Source organism: Ambystoma mexicanum, chromosome 8 (genome assembly GCF_040938575.1).
Source record: "Ambystoma mexicanum isolate Mex_15411 chromosome 8, UKY_AmexF1_1, whole genome shotgun sequence".
NCBI lineage: Eukaryota > Metazoa > Chordata > Amphibia > Caudata > Ambystomatidae > Ambystoma > Ambystoma mexicanum.
The window spans coordinates 518,491,451-518,511,038 of NC_090929.1; the positions used below are offsets into that span (position 1 = coordinate 518,491,451).

The following is a 19,588-nucleotide window of genomic DNA, read 5'->3' on the forward strand; positions in this document are numbered from 1 at the left end:
GTTTGCTCCTGATGTGCAGGCCCGGCTCCTCAACATGCCCTTTGACGGGGAACATCTTTTTGGCAGCAAGGCTGACGAGAGCCTTGAGAAGTTGCAGACCTCAAAAGCTGCAGCAAAGTCGTTGGGTGCTGCAGTTCGACAACCTCCGCCTTTTCGTCTTAGGGAACAGCAATGGAGGGGAGGTTCCTTTCGTTATTACTCATCCTTTGGTAAAGCGAGAGGAGCTGCCAGTCAAAGGGCCCACCGTAGGAGTGCCAAAGGTGGAAAACAAGGTACTCGAGGTACCAAAGCCACTCGGGCTGTTGCCTCTTTGCCCTCAGGCAACGCCGCAGCCGCTTCAGCTCAGTCATGAGGCCATGTCCCATGGTTCGCTGGGAAGGCTGGCGCAGCATCTTGCAGAGTGGCGCGCCATTACTTCAGATGTGTGGGTTCTGGAGATCATAACCCATGGCTACTGTCTTCCTTTCCGGCAGAGGCCTCAAGACAATCCACCGGGGAATCTCTTTGAAGAGTCCGGATCCACTCCTTGCGCAGGAAATTCAATCCCTGCTGGAGAAAGGCACCATGGAACTGATGCCTGTAGCGGAGAGGAACAAGGGATGGTATTCCCCTTATTTTTTATTTTTCAAGAAAGACTGGGGATTGAGACCCATCATGGACTTGCGCGGTTTGAACAAACTCCTCAGGAAGGACAAGTTCAAGATGGTTACTCTTCCTCAAGTCCTCCAGGCCCTTCAACTTCAGGACTGGTTGGTGTCTCTCGACCTCAAGGATGCTTATTTTCATGTGCCGATCCATTCGAAGCACAGGAAGTACCTGAGGTTTGCGGTTGGTGACTCGCACTTTCAGTTTCGGGTCCTGCCATTCGGATTGACCTCTGCCTCGAGGGTCTTCACCAAGCTCATGGTAGTGGTGGCAGCGCACCTCATGAAAGGGGGGATTGGTTGATCAGAGTGCGCTCTCCCGAGCAAGTCCTGGATCATCTGTCAGTCACCTGCCATTCCCTTTGCGACTGTTAACTCTGAAAACTGTATTTTTAGTTGCGGTCACTTCCGCTCGCAGGGTGAGTGAGTTACAGGCACTTTCAGTTAAGCCACCCTTCACTGTGTTTCATAAGAACAGGGTTGTCCTTAGAGTTCGTCCTTCGTTTCTTCCGAAGGTGGTGTCGGAATTTCATTTAGGCCAGAAGCAGGGTCGTACTGGGACAACAAATAGGCCCGGACACCCACAAAAAAGTGGCCCACCCCTTGCCTTAAAAAAGTGGCCCACCCCTTGCCTTAAAAAAGTGGCCCACCCCGCGCCTCAAAAAAGTGGCCCTCAAACCATCCGTGAATCTCGCCAATTCACGACTTTATGGAAAATGCTACTTATGGAGGGTGCATATGTCTGTCACATTGCAACACAACTCATGAAATAACATAACTTTGCATGCAGCTCTGTGACAGGGTCCACAGCTCCGAGGTGCAGGAGTGGTATGAACCAACCCCCCCCACTGTGGTTTTGGGACCTGCTACAAGTAGGTGCTTATACAGGGCTCCGCAACCCCAGCAAGGAAGGAGGGTTAGGGTGACGAAGGTTGGATAGGAAGAGAGGGGCGGGGGGAGTAGGGAAACCAGAATGAGGTTTAGGGAGAGGTTATGGATAGGTTGGGGATGTTAGGGTAAGGTTTTGATCACTGCACATGCTTCAGCGAGCTGTTACACTCATAGAAACACATCCCTGCTTCTGACTCTACACACATATACAATATCATTATAGCAGTATACAAAGGCACAGCAACATAATAAACACACATGAGGTAGCGCAGCACTTAACTTAGGTTAGTGTCCCTTGTTGTCTCCTGTGATTTTGTTGTGCCAGGATGTGTCGTAGCAGCTGTTCTAATGCTGCAAGAAAGTCCGCCCCTGCCATATCAAATAGCAAAAAATAAGCAGCTTCATTAGATTTTCCCTCCCCATCCCGATTCAAGAGTTGCCAGAACAGCAACAACTTATAAAAGTGCAAAGGGCCCAGCCCATGCGCTGGGTACTAATAGGGCTGCACGCAGTACTACTTCTGCCAGCGCCTCTATGGATTAGGCCCAATGGAATTTAACATGGCAACAGGAATTATTTTAAATATAAACAAATCCGAGCCAAGTTGAGGTTTAAACATTTTACATCAGTACATCACCACCACTCACCAGTACTGCCCATCATCCCTGCACTCAAAGAACAGTACTTAAGGAATGAGGAGACTCGTGTGACCACCTGATGACACGGTGGGTCCTTCACTAAAGTCCTGGTAAAAACAAGCATTGGCAAAGCCAACAGTTTTTGCCTGTGCATAAGTATTAGGCATTTGCCAGGCACTGCTATCACATGCCCAGGTTCTCGCACCATTTTCACCCCGGCTACCATCAATGGCCAGTTAACACTATGGCATTGCTGGGCCTACCCAAAAGCCACAACTCTTGGCATTGACAATGCTTGTTTTTATTTTACGTGCCTGGTTGGCCAGTAAAGCAGTGCATCAGGTCACCACTGGGGTGCTTGCTGAGCTTTGGCTGCGCTGGCTATAGAGTGACAAGAAGGGCATGGGTTGGGTGTGACGTGGGTGTCAGAATGATGGTGAGCGTGTCATAGCGATGTTCGTGTACATGCAGAACAGTCCCACACATCAATAAAGTATTACCTATCCAAAAATGCAGTCCCTCAGTAAGTCACCCCAATAAGGTACTATTATAGCAGTTATAACCTAGGAGTAATACTCTTAAAACTAATGCACGTTAAGGTCATATGATTTTAAGCTTAAAATATGATGTCAAACATTTAGAAAAATATACACATTGAAAATATTAACGTCAGCCAATAAAAATGGACATCGCTGTTTTTATTTTAAAAAGTGCTACATAACAAAACTGCTTCTTTTACGCTGTTTAGAGAGCAAACACACGATGCATTAGAGTTCTCAAAGGTAACTCCTGTGGGTGTGCTGTCTGTCTTAACTATGCCAGTGGTTGTTGGGGAGTAACAACACATGCATATCCCAGGTTAAACAGAAAATAGGTCAAACATATAGCAAGAGTTAGGGGCAAAAGCGTTAACACGGCACTGCACAGCTCAAAAATAAAACAAAGCCACAGCTATTACTCACCTCATCGGGGCCGTTCCTTTCCGGTTTTTCATCTTAATTCCACAATTGTTAAGTAAAATGTAACAGGCAGGCGAAGGAGAAAATCCAGACACTTGCAGTTCCCTTTCAATGAGAGGAGCCGTGGCACACAACAAGCACAGCTACTGCATCACACTACCACCTGCCAAAACCACGGGTCACAGCAAACAGAGAACAGGCCAAACACACACCGCCTCTTCCCCCCGGCTGCCACACAGCAGAAAGGTACAACCCAACACAAATGTAAAACAGGCACCACGCAAATACAGTGCCTGTCCTAACGCAGCACGGAGAAAGAAAGGTAAACAACTTCCCCGCCCCCCTAACAGGAATGTAAAGTGTAGGCTAAGATGAAAGTAGGGGGTATCTTTTTATGTTTATTTATTATGGATGTTCAGACTTGATTAATTTGCATTAGCCAAGCATGAATAACATACATCCACAGCCCAGTCCCATTCTCCCCTTCGCTGTGCAATTACTTAACCCCGTTCAGTGAGCGCCAGTCAGGCATGAATGCCTCACCAGAAAACTCTGACCATTAGGACTCATCGCTGGAAGCCTTTCCATGACTGAAACGTTTGAAGACAGGCGGGTTTTCATGGATTTCATGAAAGAAAGCTAAACTGGAAAACACCAAATCATGGCTGAAATGAACCTTCCATTAAAATGCATCAAACCCTTGCTGCCCAGGTGCCGCTCTAATTAACTGCTGCTGCCTTTCAATTTTCAACAAAAGGGAGCTTCTTTTCAGCGTAAACGTTTCCTTTAATGTATAGGAGAGGACAATGCATGGCAATGCAATGAGCAGAAACAGACTGTGTGAAACAGACCGTGCTACAGTGACCAACTTTAAACAGAGAAAGAGAGGAGGGAGGCCACAGGCCGGCCTGGAGGCTCCGACCTAAACTTACTTGTTGTCAGGTCATGTGGTTCCAAGTCCCTGGTCCAGATCCGGAAAGAATGTGAAGATAGATGATAGAGAGATCACAGGCAGCAGCAGGTGCCGTGATGGTCACACTGTGTCTCAGTCTCTGCTGCTGGCCTGCTGCTGCATGGTGCCTGCCTGCGCCTCCCTCGCTGCTCTGTGCTGTGCACGCACACAGAGACTGCCTGCCCAGGGCCCCAGGCCCAGTGAGTGCCACGCTGACACTGCCTGCTGCTGCAGACTAGTACGCACACTGAGTGCTGCCTTGGACAGTGTGACTGTGTCCAGATGTGACTCTGTCTCTAACTCGACTCGTCTTTGCAAAATTCATGCCCAGCACTGAGCAAGAGGCCCATGTGCATTCTACATCCTCAACTCACACCTCACACGTGACATCACTACGTCACAGAATTAACCCAGTCCTCCGGCTCCTCCGAACTTCTGGCGCCGTGGAGTGCTGCTCCCTTCCGGCATAATCATTTAATTGGTTAATTTATATCCCTCCCTTCCCCGGCGGGCCCCAGCTCCATGCACAAGTTGCTTTCAGCTTTGCATGCAAGTCCAACACATTTGTTGTACTTCTTGCAAAGTTGAAAGCAAGAAGTATTTGTCTCTCACCTCTCTCCCTCCGTTTCTTTCTCCTCCCCCCTCCTCCCAACCTAACTTCTTTCCGAGTCTTTGATACAAGAAAACATAATTATTATGCGGCCCAGCCCAGCACTCATTAGCCAGCCCCAGGTGTTACATTAGTACTAGCATTAGCAGCAAGCTGCAAGCTGCAAGGATAAGCAAAAGTGCTACCTTGACTGCTCACTCGCACGCACAGCCTCCTGGCCCAGGCTGACTGGCGTCAGCAGCCACGCCGGCCCAGGCCCGAATTCCCTTTCCCAGCAATTATTTGGACCTGCCCTGCACTGCGGGGGGGGGGGGCCAGGGTCGCAATGCGAGCACGGACCACCGCCGCACCGCGGCTGCCCCAGAAAGTGGCCGCGGCCCGGCTCCTAAGCTGCATCTGCATGCATGATGACATTTGATAAATAATTCAAAGCAAGGTAACAATGTGTAAACACACGTTGTTACCTTGCTTTTATGATGCAAAATAAATGTATTTTCGAGATTACAACAACAACAAAAAACCGGCCCAGGGAGGTGTGAATAAAAAACCGGCCCCCAGGTCCTCAAAGTACATCGGCCAGTGGCCAATCGGCCGATGCGGCCAGTCCAACCCTGGCCAGAAGGTTGTTCTTCCAGCATTTTATCCTCCTGCACATCCTGGTAAGGAAGAGGAGAGGCTCCATAGGCTTGATCCTAGGAGAGCGTTAGGCTTTTACATTTCACGCATGTCCCAGGTCAGAGTGGACGATCAGCTCTTTATTGGTTACGCTGGAAAGCGTTTGGGACAGGCTGTGACGAAACAGACTTTGTCTCGCTGGATTATTTTGGCTATCTCTGAGTGTTACCGCTTGGCGGGTAAGGACCCACCGGTCAGCTTACGGGCCCATTCTACCAGGGGTATGGCTGCCTCTACTGCCCTGTAGAGGGTATTCGCAACATCTGTGATGCAGTCACCTGGGCTTCGGTACATACATTTGTACGTCACTATTCCCTCAATTCCATCCGGGGGCAGGATCTGGCCATTGATTGGCAAGGCGGTCCTTTACTCCGCAATTTGATTGGGCATGCTAAATTTTTGTTTTCTAAATTCTTTTTCCCACCTCCTTGCATTGGTACTGCTTTGGGAGTCTGTCATAGATATGGAATACGTCTTCGGACCATCCCATCGAAAGAACGTTACCAGGTAAGAGAGTAACTTGTTCTTCACCATCCTTCCTGAAAGAATCCAAGGGAAGGTAACCATCCTCTGGATCCAAGGGAGCCATCTTGCAACAAACCATTTCTGTTGGAATTATCTATTTGCTTTACATTTGAACACTTTTTGGCTAAACCTAGATCTGAGACAATTTTCCTTTTTTATCGTTTCATTTCTAGTGTGAGGGTCAAATATGTTTTGAACACAAGGAAAGTTTACTTCATTTTGACAAAAAGACACAGGCTGATCTTTAGTTGGTTTTCCAGGCAGGGAAACCCTCTTTAGGATAGGGACAGAGAGGTCTTTATCCAACCCTTTTCTTTTAATAAAGATGTCTGATGTTGAGAACACTACCACTTTGTGTCTGCCTTTCATTTCCGATTCCTTCACACTGCCTATACTCACCAGGTTAAGTCTTTGCGGCAGTGATTATTTGAAAAACACTTCTGCTGTACTTTTTGTTCTGTGGGTTTCTCTCCCATTGATTTCAGTGGCAATGTTGGCTACAGGAGACTCTTTGCCGGGTTTGTAGTGGTAGGGGAACACATGAGATTCCCTTTACTCAGATCTCCCTGCATAGTGGGCAAGGCGTGGAGTCCTCGGAGTTTGTGTGTCTGGTTGTTCCACAAGATTCACTTCTCTCTGTCCCGCTGGATGTTAAATGGGAGAAGTGCAGATCCCCAAGCTGTCTTCTTCGGCATGCGGGAGGTACTTTTGTGGGTTCATTAGTTTCTCCATAGTCTTCCTGCCCTTGGATCTGTAGTTGTTTCCCGTATTTGCTCTGCGTTTTTACCCTCTGTGTGATAGGGAGTTTCTAGATGTTTGTTCATTGCTGGGCCTGGTAAATGTGTCCTTGGGATTTGTTTATAAGTATCCTACCTGGCCTTGGTGACCTAGCGATAACATGGTCAGGTCCTTGTGACGATGACAGGGAATTCACTTAGACAAACGTGGTGCTGCCCCTATTTCAGAACCACTTGCAGCAGAATGTCTTTATCTGATTAAACAAATCTTGAGAAAGAACCATGGCACTGATTCCGCTTTAGCTGCAGTGTCAAATGATCTACTAGGTGTTGTTCATGATAGTATGATTGTCATTACTATTTTTCTTTGCGTCTCCACCACATTTGTTATGGTGGATCATTCAAGGCTGCGGCAATGTCTAAAAGTGTATGATGGTCTGATGAATAAAGCCTTGTTGTGGTTCTCTTCTTTTTTGACATGCAGGAGTAACGTACACTTACATTTTGCCTCTCCAAGGGATTTCCATGACTTTTTGTGATCCACTATTGGCCAATTTCGTTGGTCTGTTTCAGCTAGTATATAATCCCTCTGTTTAGTCTAAAACCCTAAGCGGTCCAGGCTTTCTTTGCACTCCTATGTGGAAAGCAGTTATATCTCTTTAAATGTCATATCATTTGCCAGGGCGTTTGAAATGATTAGACAACGATATATTATTGATATAGAGGTGCTGTCTCTAGGTTCATATTGCAAAATTGTGATGAGATGGTTCTTGATGGGGGATGCCCGACACTGAGAATGCAACAAAGTGATTGTCCTCACTGCTGGTTTTGGCCCGGGCAGTCACCAAGCAGGCTTTCTTCATTCAGTGCTAAAGATTGCTGTGATGAGTTCACCTGTTGAGAATCATCCAGTGGTCTGCCGAATTCCAGATCCTGAGGAAACATATGAAAAGTTATCAAAAGGAGGTTCCTGAGAATTCATTACAGACTATCAGTAGATCACATTGTGAAATGTATTTCAACAGGTCATGTTTTTAGTAGAAAAAGTGATTTCATAGTTATTGTCAAGTATATAACTGCAAGACAAAGTGCAAGAGTGGAAAGTGTGCAAAATTGAATCATGCTTCACAGCTCCCAAAGAAGACTCGAGTTGCTTACAACCAAACGACTTTTGCGTCAATAGTAGGACCGTGGGGAAGAGACTTGGATACTTTGGCTTTGGAATCCACAGACGACGGCAAATAAACTCACTCTGGACTATGTGAATCCAAATGTTCTCCTCCAATGCCTTTTTGTATTAAATATCAATCTCTTGAGACAACAGCCTCGTTTTCAGAATGCTTTTCCTCTCAAGTCCGGACACTCAACAGCATGTATTTGATGGGGTTCACTCCCACAAGTCGTATTCTTCCCTCCTGAGAGGTCCTCTATTTTGGGAGACCTGCAATTTATAGTACAATAACATGTTAATTTTATTCACATAGTCGTATTGCAGTCCATCAAAGTCCAAACATACAATTCAACACGTGTGTGTATAGGCAAGACAAAAACATTGCATTGCATTACATTAACTAATTAATCCATCATAAAAACAGGAAATGATTATAATGAACTGCTGGTACTTCCCTATTAACATGGAATATATATGAAGCGGGATAATGTTTAACCTTCTGCTTGGCAATCTTAAACCTTACCTCCATTATTAGAGTAAAGTCAATGTGCTTAATATAGCAAACTATCTATTTTGCTGTCATTGCTCCCCTAATTTTTCAGGCCATTTTAATGTAGACTGTAAGACCCCAGGATTTCTGAGGTGTTCCGGCATGGATACTAGAAGTGTAAAAGAATTGGAATCAGGGACTCCTTTCAGCAAAATGCCTGGGGTAGCGCAAGTGACATCACACGACCCTTGACATCCCATGAAGTGATGTCATTTGACCCCACCTCGAAGTGACATCACGAGAAGCGATGCAACACAACCTTTCACCCCTTGACAAAATAAGAAGTGGCATCACATAGCATTGTTTCCAAGTACACTACGAAAAATGTGGTTGCGATATCACTGTAAAGTGATATACTTTTCATACAAGAATGGATCACCACATGTATCATTAACATCAGTGTGTATAGGCCCATATTAACAAATGACTCTGAATGCAAGCAGATGTCCAAGGCCAAACGATATGATTTGTTATTATATAGAGCTTACGCTCGAGCGCTTCATATAAAACAAATATTCATACAATATCATCCAACCTGTGTTGGTATTCATTCACCAACCTCAGCAGGATGAATGGCTGAGTTGACGTTGCCAGGAGTCGAACCTACAACCTGCAGATCACACACACATTGCAGCAGCCAGCGCTCAACCCACTGAGCTATTTTACCGGCTATAGCTATCAGAAAGCCAGCCACTCCAGAAACAAGGTGCCACATGCTGCTGGCCACAGCCCATGAGCCCCTTTTTATTTTTTTAGACGTAGCAAGGGAGACCTCAAAGGTCACAGTTGTGACCCCTAAAGGACGTCCATGCTTGGAATGTCCAATACCAGTGATCTTTAAAATGGGTAATAATGTTTGAGCACTAATACGATTGCATGCCTAACAATCTGGATAGAATTGTTCACAAATGCTGGTATTTTTCCTCGTTTCAGTTACTTCTCTTAAGTGAATTGTGATGAATGTCAACCAGATTCACCAATATCCACTTGATACTGTGGGAGTCCATTGTAGATAATTGGCCCGTAAATTGGTTTGGTTCATGTACCTAGTCAACTTCTAATTATTACGTTTCATCAGTTCTGTATGATCATAACACTCATCAAATCCACCTTAATACTACTAAACCGAACTGGCTAAGATAAAGGAATTGTGTTAACAAATAGGCATCCTTTATCAACCATATTGAATGCTTTTTTTACTAATTTAATCCAGGAATTAAAAAAAATCACAAAAAAATTATATGTGGCTGAGTAAATTATGAGTCGATGTAGTTTTAGACTTGGACCACATATTCAACCAAAACATCAGAGGTGCAGCTAATATCTCAACTTCCACCAAAATCATCTCAACCTCTACATGAACAGCAAAGGATAGGCAGATATTGGTATAGTTAAGTCTTTCAATAAACGTATTCTCCACTACCTGTAGAGATGAGGAATTATCCATCACCGAAATTCCTCTACCACAGAGATCTTAAAATTTAGACATTGCATTATGAACTCTTAACACCTTTTCGCTTATTGAATCTTTCTTAAACACTTCCCTCACCTGAAAATATCATCCAAAGTTTGTGCCAATCTTTGAAACTGATGGTCCAGATGATATGATCCCCTCCGAGTCCTAGCAAACTGCACACCCCAGGAATGACGATATTCTTCCTTAAAGCCACTCTTTCCCGTACTTTAAACCTTGCGGGTATTGATATTTTCCTTTTCCTCCCACGACTAGGGCCCCTGATTTAGATGGATTAATCTTCAAGCTGCTACGGGATATGTAATGAGAATATACTGTTATCAATTGCTTGTGTGCATTCAGAGTTCAGACAAAGAAATCTGTATAGTCCTCATACCCCAGCATGGGGTATCTGAAGCTGGATACAGTGGAGACGTCCGTACTTGCCTCTCTAAAAATGACAATGAATGAATCGGGGTAAAGGGGAGTCAGGAAGAGGCTGACGTTCCTTGGCCTGTTAATCAAAAGATCCCACCAGGTAACCCAAATCTGGACTTTCTCCTCTTTGTTTTTTGAATGAAGCATAAAAATAAACCTTCTCATAGTGCCTCTAATTTTGGGAGGCGATAACAAATTTAGGAAAAATTAACTTGAAATTTCTAGTACAAGAATGTGTGGATGGGCCAACAAGTAGACCGCACATCCAAACGCTGCTTCGGTTCGGTTCATCTCTGTCAATGCTTTCTCTGTTACAACAGCCAAAGATAAGGGATAGTGATTGGAAGCATGCAGTAATGAACAGTAGAAATAATATAGGTTCTCAATGCGGTCTTCCCAGCCACTCCCTTCAACCATTTCCAGGTATCTCACAATGATGAGATTGGGCTTAAGGTCTATATTGCTCCAAGAGGTGTATTGTCAAGGTTTGGGAATATTGAACTTTTCACATAACACATCACCCTAAACATGACTTGAAAACATATCAAAACTCTTCCCTCAATACTCCTCAATACCCTCAGATCATGATGAAAGGTCCCTGGAAATGTATTCATTTTGCCATGTTTTAGATATCTGTGGTTAATTACTCATTAATTCACTTATGTGAGAGTTTGTAGGAAACACTGTCCCTCGAAGGTTGCTCGACAGTCCTAGAAGGCAGTCATTGATTTGGAGGTGTTGTAATAGGCAAAATATTCTGTGTGCAGTTGCGAGATCCTGATTCTTCCTCTTGGGTATTCACAAGGTCTTTGGCGCCAGTCTCCCGGGTTTCCAATCCCCTGTCCATCTAGTGGTAACAAGAACAATGGCTGTTTGAAGAGGACTGTTTACAGAGTGGCAACATGCCTGCAAAGAGGAAATGTCCTGAGATTTTTGTGGGACACTGAAAAATACAGAAATGTTTATCGTGTGTGTGCGCGCGTGCGCGCAGTAGGTATTTTAACCTTAATTTGCTTTTTGGCATTTTGGGTGTTTCTGCTAGTTGATGATCAATAGTGTGAGGGGGGGTCAAGGCATACCTTGCCGTTAAAACACATTAACAAAAACAGCAATGCAGAGTCTGCTCTTCTTGCTGCCTCCATAAAAAAAAAACTCCAATAGATCCGCTCCCTAGTTATATTATCTGCCTTATAATGACATTTTCCAGCAAATACTTGAGGTCACGGATAAATCTAGAGTTCTGGTGCTTATCACTTTAACTCTTGCTAAGTATTGTTCTTCTTTTTTGATAACCCTTTATCCTCTATGTGGAATTTGAATGCGCTTCCACGTTGGATAGACTCCTTTCTACCCAAGACACCACTGCTTATAAACAACATCCACTGGCACGCCCTGACCAAGTTCTAGGGCAGCGTTCTGCAACGTGTGTCCCTCCAGATGTTTTGGGCAACTTCTCCCATTTTCTCCTCACCATTCAGGGTGATGGCTAGGGCTCATGATGGATTTAGTAGCTTACCATATCTGAAGAGCCGCACACCCATGTCTAAGGACCTAGGTTGTCTCGGCAGACACTACATAATGACGGTAATACATGGCAGTGGATTTGCCCATTGAAGAGGGTACAAGACTGGCTGCAAACTCTGTAAGGGGTAAACTCATTCTGCTCTCCATACCTTGTGGCCATTTCTATAGGTTCAACTCACTGTTTTGTTAGATTTTTTTATTTTTTAGTTTCGTAGTGGATGGTAGATTTTTTTAATGGATATTTGCATTTCTTTGTTTGCTGAATGCAACCAGCTGTCTTTAATGTTTTATAAGACGCTTAATACCTGAGACAGTGGGAGACCGCAATTCCTACCTGTGTTTCTGCATTATCTTGCTTCGCTTCCAGAACAAACACGTTGCCCCTGAGCTATCCTCCCGGCTGTTGTATCGCAGCCTAAGAGTGGTGAGGGATAGGAACTGGAGGAAGCAGAGCCTAGCGTGTGCAGTGGAGCCGGCCTGGTGGTCGGGGCTAGAGGTTTGCCATTTCTGGTGCGGCAACGATGTGGAGGCCTTGAAATGGGATTATCCACTGAGTAAACCTTTAAGAGAGCGGAAAGTGAGCCGGATGTGTGTCTGAACTGAGTTGCATGGCTCCAAGATGGGCACAATGTTGCACAGGAAGGATAATGGGGTTACACCTCATTGCTGCACCAAACAGAACATCACTTGCTTTTTAATTTCCCTATGTACAATGCACTCTTCCCCACCCCGAGACTCGCTGTTGTCATTGGCCATGTCAAACTGGGATCTAAAAAAGAACCTTGCCACTAACAGAAGTGTCCAACATCTGCTAATTACATTTTGTGACCTCTTAATAGAAAACTAGTGCCTATATTGAGGGAAATGGTGCCATTTTAAACAAGGGGTCAGTCGCATTGGGCAAAACTGCTGGCTACAAGGTACACCAATTCTTCAAACTGGCACCGCTTGGCATGTAAAACCAGCTAATACAGATTTGTATGGCCAGCTCTTCAGGCATTACCCTGTTGCCCAGTCTGAGCCTGCTCAGCACAGGGTGGTTATGTAATGCCACAGTAGTCTTTTTATCTACTTTGAGTGCTCAGCAGGGATGAAACCACTTGGGACTGACCGCAGATCTACTGTTGTATTAGCGCATTTTTGCTTCGCTTGTTGTCTAATTGCGCTGCCATTTTCTAGGGACGAGCCACTGCGTTATCTCCTTGCGTTTGTTCCCTTCTAGGATATCCAGGCAGAAGAAGACCATGAAGCTCTCGCGGGCACTGTCCGACCTTGTGAAATATACCAAGTCCGTCGGCATCCATGATGTCGACACGGAAAGTAAGCAGCAGCGGTTTGTACGCGCAGTGGGAAAGGCCTAGCCCCAGCGGAGTAAATTAGCCGGAAAAGCAGTGCTTAATAAAATCATCTCCCATAAATATTAATGTGCAGTAGCATTTTCATAAATCCATTCTGGTGCCTGGAAGATCGTATTAGCATTTGGAACAGGATTCTAAATTGTACTCTGCCGGGGATGAGTGCGGCGGCACTCTTGATTCTCAAGCTACGCTGTAGACGTCAGCGGTGGCCGGGGACGTGTAGGTAGGGAAGCAGCTTGAATCGGAGCAGAGCTCTGAAGGCTACATTTCACTGTTCATTGAGCTGGGGTGGAGGGAAAAGGAATGGGTGTTGTAAAACGCAGATTGGGTAATGAGAAGGAAACTCGGCATGGAACGGAAAGGGGAAGAGAAAAAGAAGAAGTCATGGAGAGGGCGAGCAGGAAGTGAGTTGAGGGTTGGGTAGGAGACGGACATATGGATATTGAGGAGGGAATAAGAGTTGGGGCGTCCTCTTTCTGGGGATGGTGGTGAGGTTGGGGGAGAAGGTCTTGGAGGGGCATTGGGAGAGAGAAGACCAGAGGGATGGGCGCAACAGTAGTAGGGTGTGTGCTGCACACAGTCCTTGACGGGGGCAGTTGGGAGATGTTTTGTGATTCGAAGTTGGAGTATGAGTTGGGGATTATAAGGGAATGGGGCAGAGGGTGGAAGGGTTTTGGGGGTCTAGACAGAGATGTAGGGGGTGGTCAGGATGAACAGAAATTAATTTATTTTAGAGGGGGTGCTTCGCGGAGAATGGGGTCCAGATGAAAGCGATATCAGTGGAAATTTAACAGAAGGCTCATCGAAATGGCTGCTGCACACTCATTTCATTTAAAACGCATGCAAAAGTGCCTCCTACTGTGTCATTCTTTGCTCTCCCAATTCCCTGTCTCCCCTACCCCAGTCTCATGCAGTTGGCAGGTGTCTTCCTTCAGCGAAACCAAGGCCCACCAGGTCATCCAGCAGAAGCCTGCACAGTACATCCGCTTCAACCAATCTCAGCTATCTCGCATCTACCCGTCGTCCTACCGAGTGGACTCCAGCAACTACAACCCCCAGCCTTTCTGGAACGTAGGCTGCCAGCTTGGTATGTGACTGTTCATTTAGGGCATTTGATTTTCTTACCCTGCTCTTGTTCCAGGTCTGTGTCAATCCACAGATGAAACATAAGTGAGCATTGTGACATGTAACCCCTTTTTTCCAGTCAACCTTCCTCTGTATTTCATTGTCTAGCCACATGACTACTTGACCAACACTTTTCCTTCATCCCAATCCCTTCTGCCCACTAATGATTCTCTTCCTTGACCAACTCCTCTTATGCCGGCTCTCCCACCCAACTTCCCCCTCTGTCTCCCTTTCCTTGAACATTCTTGCTCCTTCTGCCTATGTTTGTCCTTCTGCTCAAATTCTGACCGTATTGTCCAAGTCTCTCTTCACATGATTAATTTCCCTTCTGTCCTCTCATCTCAGACTTTTTTTTCTATTTGCCTTTCATACACAATCTGCTTTCTATGTGGCCTTCCACATCACATTCGCTGTCGACCGCAGTTCGCCATTTTTCCTTCTGACTGTGTCCTATATGTTCCTCGTGTCTCTCTGTGTACCACCACTCCTTCTCATTACCCAAGCACTCATCCTGACTCATCTGTTTCTACTCACTCTACCATCTACCATGTTCTCCTCTCTAGCTCTTGTGATCGCCCTGTTATTAATGGAGTAACCACTATCACTGCCCATTGCCCCATTTCGGACCTTCCGATCTGTCTCCATTTGCTCAATCATTCCCACATTACTTCTTATTTCACACTTACAACCTATACCCATCGTCTACTTTGCTGGAGCATCTCCCCTTATGCTTGCTCATCCAGATTGCACCACATTGCCTTTATCACCCTTTATACAAACATCTTCCCATCTCTCATTCACACCCACACCCCATTCTATTCTCAAATTCATGCTGTAAATACCCCATTCAACACAAGCACCCTTGATGCTTTTATGACTTTTATACATGCCTTCTCATACCAACCACCCCTACCATTCTCTACCTCCATCCTCTTCTTTTGATCATCCCTGGAATGGATGCATCTTACGCTGGAGTCCAAGCCGCAATTTTCTTTATCTGTCAAAATGTTTCACACTTAAAAACTTTCAGTAACAATTTTCTATGGATTCTATAAAAAGTTTGGATGCGATGAAGCAGGAAAAAGGAAGGCGTTCTTTTTTGGGATTAGTGAAAGTTTTCTTGAGTAAGACACTGGGACAATTTCAGTGCTTTGGCCCACCTCAGGTCACTCAGACGGGAGTGATGGACCAATGGTTATTCGGCAGCAAGAGGATGTTGTGCTTTCTCTGGAAAATTAGAACATTTTCGAAACCCTGACTTCTTATTTCTTGATCCTCCTCTAGTGAGCGTCATCTTCTAAACAATGACTCCTTATTTTTGGTCCACCACTAGTAAGCTTCAGCTTCTAACCCCGGGCTCCTTATTTCTTGATCCTCATCCACTAAGCTTCATCTTCTACACCGCGGCTCTGTATTTATTGATCCACCTCTAATGAGCTTCTTCTTCTAAACCCAGCCTCTATATTTCTTGATGCCCCTCTACTAAGCTTCATCTTCTAAACTGGGGATCCTCATTTCTTGATCCTCCTCTAGTGAGCTTCAGCTTCTAAACACTAGACCGTTTTCCTTCCTCCCATTCCTTCCTTTTGCTAGCTCTGCCTTCTTGTGGCCATTCTCCTTGGCATCTTCTGTTTCTTCTATGGCCTCTTTTTATTGATGCTTAATCCCTCTACTGCTGAGAATGTGTACAAAACATTCATGGCACTGCCTTCCATTGGCGAAGTATATCATGCACCTTATGATTGCACTTTACACTAATGGAGCTTAGCAATGCGGAAAAATGCATATAGCAGTCAAGGGGTGAAATCAGACATCTACTTCTCCTCCACACTACAGAAGCTTCCCTGTCTCCTTATAGCTCCCCTCTAAACCTTTCACCAAAACCTTAGCTTACACCTGCCCATCACTCCAACCGGCACTGTCACCAAACAGCTGAGCGAAAGTGAGTCGAAATCTCAGTCCTCCTTTAATCCTGCTTTTCTCTATTATATTTTACTCATGATCTCATTTAACAATATGCAAAAAAACAGATATGCTGCTCTTCTGCCTTGACATTTAATTCCTTCTCTTAATCAGCGAATCATTCCCTACTTCCATCATTACATCTGTTCATCCTTGATGGCTGTTGATTTTTCTCAACCACTTTACTTCAAAGAGTATTGATTTGGATCCAGCTTTTCCCCCGTCCCTTCTCCTCCTCTCCCCATCTAACTAAAGCCACTTCCTCGTTTGGTTAGCTCTATTACCCTGCTTTCTTAAAACCGACAAATCCATGATCGCTCCTTGTAATTTTCCACTTGCTTCTTCTTTAAAATTCAAATTATGTCCTTATTGCATTCCAACCTGACCACATTCTTCATCTGCTCACCCTTGGGTACTTTTTCAGGTTCTTCTGTACACACTGACATTCCACCCATTCTTTTAAAAGGGAAAGTCTTGAATCCTCTGCTTCAGCTAATTTTCCTGTCTTCTGTTTCCTCTTCTCTAGTGTTCATAGCATTAAGCTTCCTGATCGTCTACTCCTTGATAGATCCCTATTGTACAATACTGTTGATCACTACTGTATACTTAGTACCGCTGGTTTTTCTCCTCCTAGATACTTGTCCTAACATTCCATCTGTGCTTACTACTTCCCTTGGTCCGGTCACTGCTTCCTTTCAGTACCCTTGGACATTGTTGGCCGTAAAGCTCTGTCCAGGCTACTGTTCTTTTCTTAATTTTAGCTCCTATTGCGAATATGTTTATGCACTTTGGTGTTTTCCCTCTTCCATAGAGATGATTAATAATCCAACTCCAACCTAATCACCCTCAAATGCAAGTGCAGGGTAGCTGAGAGGAAGTGGAGGGCATTGGTTGCACTCTCTGACAAACTGGCCTACTGCATGCTCCAAAGGCAATACAGACTCTCTGTCCTCACCAAGAAGAGAGCCCACATCCAAGCCCATGCCTCTGCAGCATCTAACAACTTTTCCAAACTCTTCAAAATCTGGTAGGAGCTGGCCAATCCTGCTGCAGTCTCTTCCTCTCCCGTTCCCTCCCAGGCCTTCTTTATGGCTTTGGCTTCTCATTTCATCACTAAAACTCAGGACATCTTGTCCACCCGCTCTACCTCTTCCTCCTCCTCCTCCTCCTCCTCCTCCTCCTCCTGGCACGCCTGTGGCTGTCTCTTCTCCTTCCTTCTCTTACTTTCCCTTTGTTCACCCCAGATGATTTTTCTAGACAAGTATGATCTATGATAGTCTCATCAAAACATCCAGAACCATCAAGGGCCACATCGACACCCTTGCTCCAGCCTTGGCCAATATCTTCAATCACTCCTTTGCCACTGGAACCCTCCCCTCCCCCTTAAGTGCTCCCTTGTGCACATCCTGCTAAAGAAGCCTTCAGCCGATCCTTCCTCCCCAGCTAACTATTGCCGATCTCCATCACTCCATTCCTGGGCAAACTCTTGGAAAATCTGGCCATCTCCCAGCTTAATCTGCACACTGAATCTGTTGGTTGTCTCCATGACCACCAGTCTGGCTTCAGAGTTGCCAGAAGCACGGAAACTGCTCTCCTGAACACCCTTGAAGACCTGCTCTCTAACCTTGATTCTAACCTTCCTTCTGTCCTCATTCTCCTCGATCTTTCTTCTGTTTTTGATACGGTCAACAATGTATCCTGCTCAATCACCTCTGTGATAACTTGGGTATCGCTGATCAGGCCCTGGCCTGGCTGACCTCCTATCTCACTGAACGACCCTCTCGGGTCCAACTGAGGACTTTCCGCTCATCTATCCCTCCCTCTACTTGTGGTGCCCCACAGGGGTCTAACCTTTCTCCCTGGTTTTTTGACCACTACCTGGGACCTCTTGCCCATAGAATCGCTGCTTTCTGCCCCAACTTTGTGTTATGCAGATGACACCCAGCTCTCTTTCAGGCTCCTCTTAGCCGCCTCTTCTCCATCTCTCATTACAGGTTGTCTGGTCGCATTTCTGGAATTGTGTACGACCAATTATCTCTGCCTTAATGTCAGTAAGGCTGAGATCCTCCTCATCAGAACACAAGCTCCCTCCTTTCCTCGCTCTCTCTGGCTGACAACTCTAGACCCTCTTCCTGCTCCTACCTCTGAGGCTAAGAACCTTGGGGTCATCTTTGACTTCACCCTCTCCTTCTCTCCTCACATCTCTGATGTCTCTAAGACGTTGAACTATCAGATGCACCTCTTCAGAGGTATTCTTCCTTTCCTCACTTTCCCCTAGAAGCTCACTGTTTCCAGAGTTCTGGTCCTCTCTAGGCTGGACTACTGCAACAGTCTCTTTCTAAATCTTCCTGCCTCTACTCTCCGACATATACAACTTATCCAGAACAGCAATGCGAGACTTGTCCTTGGCCTCAAGCCCAGTGATCACATCTCTCCAGCTCTGAAATCTCTTCATTGGAGGCAAGGATCAAATTCAAGACCCTCTGTATCATCCACAATGCTTTCTGGGTCCTGGGATTGCCCTACCTCCAACTCTCTCTTCCTAAACATCTCCCTTCTTGAGCTCTCTGCTCATCCACCTCCAATTCTCTGAGGGTCAGTTGCTTTTACAAGCAGAGAGTTGGGGGCAGATCTCTATCTTCGGCTGGACCTCCCTCTGAAACAACCTCCCTGCCTCTCTCAAAATTGAGCTAAACCACCTCTGTTTCTGGAAACAATTCACAACCTTCCTCTTCACTTCCGCTTTCTCTTCCTCTCCCTCTCCCCCTGCTGATGTCATAACTGCTCCACTCTGGTCACCTGGCTACCATCTGAATTTGGGCCCAGGCTTCTGCATGTCCAGTTGCACTTGCACTGCCTCCTGGCTCCCCCAGCACCTGTGGTCTGCATCTGCAACCATACAGTCCCTTCTCTCTGCACATATGAGTTAACCGTTGGCTGCACTTTTTGAGTTGCCTGCACTGAGCCACCTGTTTGCTGCACTGTTTGAGTTACCTGCACTTCTCACCCCCTGCACCTCTCCCCTTCCACTTCCCTGCACTTGCACAATCTGAATGACCCAAGGCCTAGTAAGATCATTGTTGTGTCCGCACTCATTTTCCCCCTATGATATTGTCACGCCTAGAAACACTTGTATACAGGCGAGTTATAAATGCCATATCAAACCATATCGTATATCATGCACACCCTCCATTATACTATTGCTACATCGTCTTTTCTTTGAATTCTTGGATACCTTCTATAAGGGTGCAGGAGGAGGAAACGGACATAGATGGCATGGTTGTTGGCATAAACGCTTATTAGTAATGAAAATAAGAGAAAACACAACTTTCCCTAATTCTAATAGAGGGTTCCATACCTCAACTAAAAGTGCTTA

At 45.5% G+C, this 19,588-nt stretch overlaps 1 protein-coding gene across 6 annotated transcripts in view; it reads left to right on the forward strand.

Annotated features, from left to right (window-relative positions):
* PLCH2 (phospholipase C eta 2) overlaps window positions 1–19,588 on the forward strand; it is a 2,067,875-nt gene that overhangs the window by 1,932,095 nt on the left and 116,192 nt on the right. For all 6 annotated transcript variants that reach the window (XM_069610192.1, XM_069610193.1, XM_069610194.1 and 3 more), the window contains 2 exons: window positions 12,990–13,087; window positions 14,030–14,212. In XM_069610192.1, coding sequence (XP_069466293.1) covers window positions 12,990–13,087; window positions 14,030–14,212 — 281 coding nt within the window. The remainder of the gene's footprint in view (window positions 1–12,989; window positions 13,088–14,029; window positions 14,213–19,588) is intronic.